The 3,511-nt window shown below is 50.3% G+C and overlaps 1 protein-coding gene across 1 annotated transcript; it reads left to right on the top strand.

The window, feature by feature from the left end:
* Positions 1 to 734: 734 nt before the first annotated feature.
* Positions 735 to 2,597, top strand: LOC122019347. The gene is made up of 2 exons (XM_042576822.1): positions 735 to 1,086; positions 1,978 to 2,597. The coding sequence occupies exons 1-2, from the start codon at positions 735 to 737 to the stop codon at positions 2,595 to 2,597; spliced, it is 972 nt and encodes a 323-aa protein (XP_042432756.1).
* The last annotated feature ends 914 nt before the right edge of the window (positions 2,598 to 3,511 follow it).

The following is a 3,511-nucleotide window of genomic DNA, read 5'->3' on the forward strand; positions in this document are numbered from 1 at the left end:
TGAGGACAAGTAGGAGGTGCAGATACTTCCGGGCCGAGCAGAGGCAATAACTTTTATAGCGGCTGACCCGGAAGCCGAGCAGAAGGTTGAACTGATCAAGTGCCTAGAGCAGAATCATGACACATTTGCATGGTCTACACATGAGCTACTCGTCATTTCCCCGAGCGTCGCATAGCATGAGCTCTATGTCCAACCAGACGCCCGACCAATGAAGCAGAGGAAAAGGGATTTCAGCGCCGAACAGAATTTGATCATCCGGGCGAAAGTCGAGAAGCTTTTGGAGGTCAGCCACATACGGGAGGTTCAGTTCCCAAGCTAGCTTGCGAGCGTGGTGCTCATTTCCAAGCCAGGCAACAAATGGCGAGTCTACATCGATTTCCGGGACTTGAACAAAGCATGCCCGAAGGACTTCTACCCTCTGCCCGGATTGATCAAATGGTAGACTCCACGGCTGGGTGCGAGCTGATATGCATGTTGGACGCATATTAGGGGTATCATCAAGTGTCGCTCGTCAAGGAGGATCAGGAGAAGGTTAACTTTATTATGACTGATGGAACCTACTGTTACAACGTGATGTCGTTTGGATTGAAGAATGCCGGCGCTACCTATCAAAGATTGATGAATAAGGTCTTCCGACGACAGATCGACCTAAATATGGAGGTGTATGTGGACGACATTCTAATCAAATCCCTCCAGCTGTTGATCTATGCGTAGATGTTATAGAGACATGGCGGATGTTGAGGACGTACGGAATTATGCTAAACCCGAACAAGTGTCTGTTCGGCGCAAAGAGCGGGTGGTTCCTAGGCTACATCGTTACTGAACGGGGAATTGAAGCAAATCCTAGCAAGGTGAAGGTGCTACAGGACATGCCGACCCCTAGAAACATAAAGGAAGCCCAGTGTCTCACCAGTTGGATAACTGCATTGTCTCAGTTCATCTCCAAATCATCCGACCGGAGCCTGCCATTCTTCAAGATATTGCGTCGAGCCACCAAATTTCAGTGGGACTCAGAGTGCGACCGGACATTCGAAGAACTCAAGGTGTATCCGAACTCATTCCCTGTGCTAGCTAAGTTGACTGTCGGTGAGCCTCTCCGAATCTATCTGTCTTCAACCAAGCACACTGTCGGCTCGGCGCTTGTTCGACAAAACGGCAAAAAAGAACCAGTGTATTTTCTAAGCCATATATTAAAAAACGCTGAGTCCCACTACACTGGTCTTGAGAATCTTGCTTTCACATTAGTACTCGCTGCTCGGAGACTCCGCCCATACTTCCTAGCGCACACAATTATTATGATGACTAATAGTCCTTTGGGAAGAGCCCTTCTTAACCCAAAGGCATCCGGCCGACTGATCAACTGGATAATGGAGCTCAGTGAATTCGACATCCAGTATCAGCCCCGAACGGTCATCAAGGCACAGTCCTTGGTAGATTTCGTCACGGAGGTACAAAATCTTGAGCTTGACTCTATTTGGAAAATATATGTGGATGGGTCATCCACTCGACAAGGGAGTGGGATCGGCATACCGCTTATCTCCCCGTAGGAAGAGCGAATACAATTGTCCGTTCGGCTAGAATACCGGGCCACTAATAACGAAGTTGAGTACGAAGTGCTTATAGTCGACCTACAAGTTGCTCGGCATGTCGACGCCAGCAAGGTTTTGATCCACTCTGATTCTCAATTAGCCGCTCAACAGCTGACTGGAACATTCGGGATCAGTAGCGAGCGGCTCAAACTATACGCCGAAGCCTTCAAAAAGGTAAAGGCCAACTTTCAAGAGGTAATCATCCAGACGATCCCCCGAACGGAGAACCAAGCGGTGGACGAGCTTGCTAAACTGGCAAGCTCACTCTCTCCAACCGTCATTGCATGGCCGGTCGAGCAAGTATCTTTGGTGGCGCATATCGATCAGATGGAATGACTCACCTTTCCTAGCGATTGGAGGATAGCGATAATAGAGTTTTTACGATCAGGAGCCACTCCGTCCGATCGGGAAGAAGCCCGCTTATTGAGAAGAAGAGCTAGTCGTTTCACCCTAATCGGAGATCAGCTCTACAAGAAGGCTTTCTCCCGGGCTCTACTTAAGTGTGTCATCTCGGAGGACATCGACTACATTTTGCGAGAAGTACATCAAGGCTCCTACGGAGGGCATCCAAGCGGCCGGTCGCTAGCGAGGAAGATTCTATTGGCTGGATATTTTTGGCCTACCTTACAGGAAGGCGCCGCTCAGACGATGGCCACTTGCCTATCCTGCCAGAGGTACCATAACCTTCCGCACCAACCCACTGAAGAAATGAAGACTTCTACAGTATCATGCTCATTCAACCAATGGGGTATGGACATCATGGGGTCCTTCCTGACAGGTCAGCGAAAGTTCTTGCTTGTCGCAGTGGATTACTTCTCCAAGTGGGTCGAAGTCGAGTCGTTGGCAAGAATAACCGAACAGATGGACCAGAAGTTCATATGGCAGCACATCATCTGCCGGTTCAGAATTCCGCGTCAACTCGTCTTAGACAATGGTCGACAATTCGCCGAGCATAACTCAAAGAATGGTGTGAGGGGTATAGCATTCAGTAGGTCTTCACCTCCGTAGCATACCCTCATAGCAATGGGAAGTCTGAAGTCACCAATCGGGAGATCTTACGGATTTTATAGGTTCGGCTCGATCACATCGGAGGGAGCTGGGTGGACGAGCTCCCTGGCGTGCTATGGGCAATCCGCACGACCCCTAAGGAAGGCACGGGAGTAACCCCATTCCACTTGGTGTATGGAGGCGAACCAGTCATCCCCGTCGAGATCGGAGTCAAGTCCGACCGGATACAAAACTACAGCGAGGGCAACGCCAGGCAGAGGCTATTGGAGCTGGACCTGGTAGATGAGGCACGCGACAAAGACGTCGTTTGGTTGATGTCCTACAAGCAAAGAATGCGGCAAACCTACAATCGGAGGGTGATTCTAAGGTCGTTCCAGGTCGGGGATCTCGTATGGAAGAAAGTAAAGCCGATTGGCAATGTCACCAAATTGGAGGCTCCCTGGGTCAGACCCTTCAAGGTCGTGGAAAAGCTCTGCTCGGGTGCCTACTACCTAGAGGATGAAGACGGGCGGCGACTAGAACGTCCTTGGAGCGCAAACCATCTCTAGCCGTACCAAGCTAGATGAAAGGTGCGCCAATGTAATTAAGGTCATGTATTTTCCATTCTTCCTGCTTCCTTTGAGTGCAGGATTGAAATCGAAACCGAAAGATCACCGAATTTCCAGTCGAGCGAAGACGTTAAACCCAGGTCTCCACCGACGGTCGAGCGGCGACCTGAAACCCTGCCTTAGAAGACCGTCGAGCGGCAACGTTAAACCTAGGTATCCACCGACGGTCGAGCGATGACCTTAAACCCTGCCTTAAAAGACCGTCAAGCGGCGACGTTAAACCCAGGTCTCCACCGACGGTCGAGCGGTGACCTTAAACTCTGCCTTAGAAGACTGTCGAGTGGCGACATTAAACCCAGGTCTTCA

The sequence above is a fragment of the Zingiber officinale genome, chromosome 9A, assembly GCF_018446385.1.
Source record: "Zingiber officinale cultivar Zhangliang chromosome 9A, Zo_v1.1, whole genome shotgun sequence".
NCBI lineage: Eukaryota > Viridiplantae > Streptophyta > Magnoliopsida > Zingiberales > Zingiberaceae > Zingiber > Zingiber officinale.

Excerpts from the sequence above, each read along its gene's own strand:
- LOC122019347 (XM_042576822.1), top strand. The coding sequence starts at position 735 with ATGTTGAGGACGTACGGAATTATGCTAAACCCGAACAAGTGTCTGTTC. Across the intron at positions 1,087-1,977 it reads GCTAGCTAAGTTGACTGTCG|GAGCCACTCCGTCCGATCGG; the intron begins GTGAGCCTCTCC and ends TTTTACGATCAG.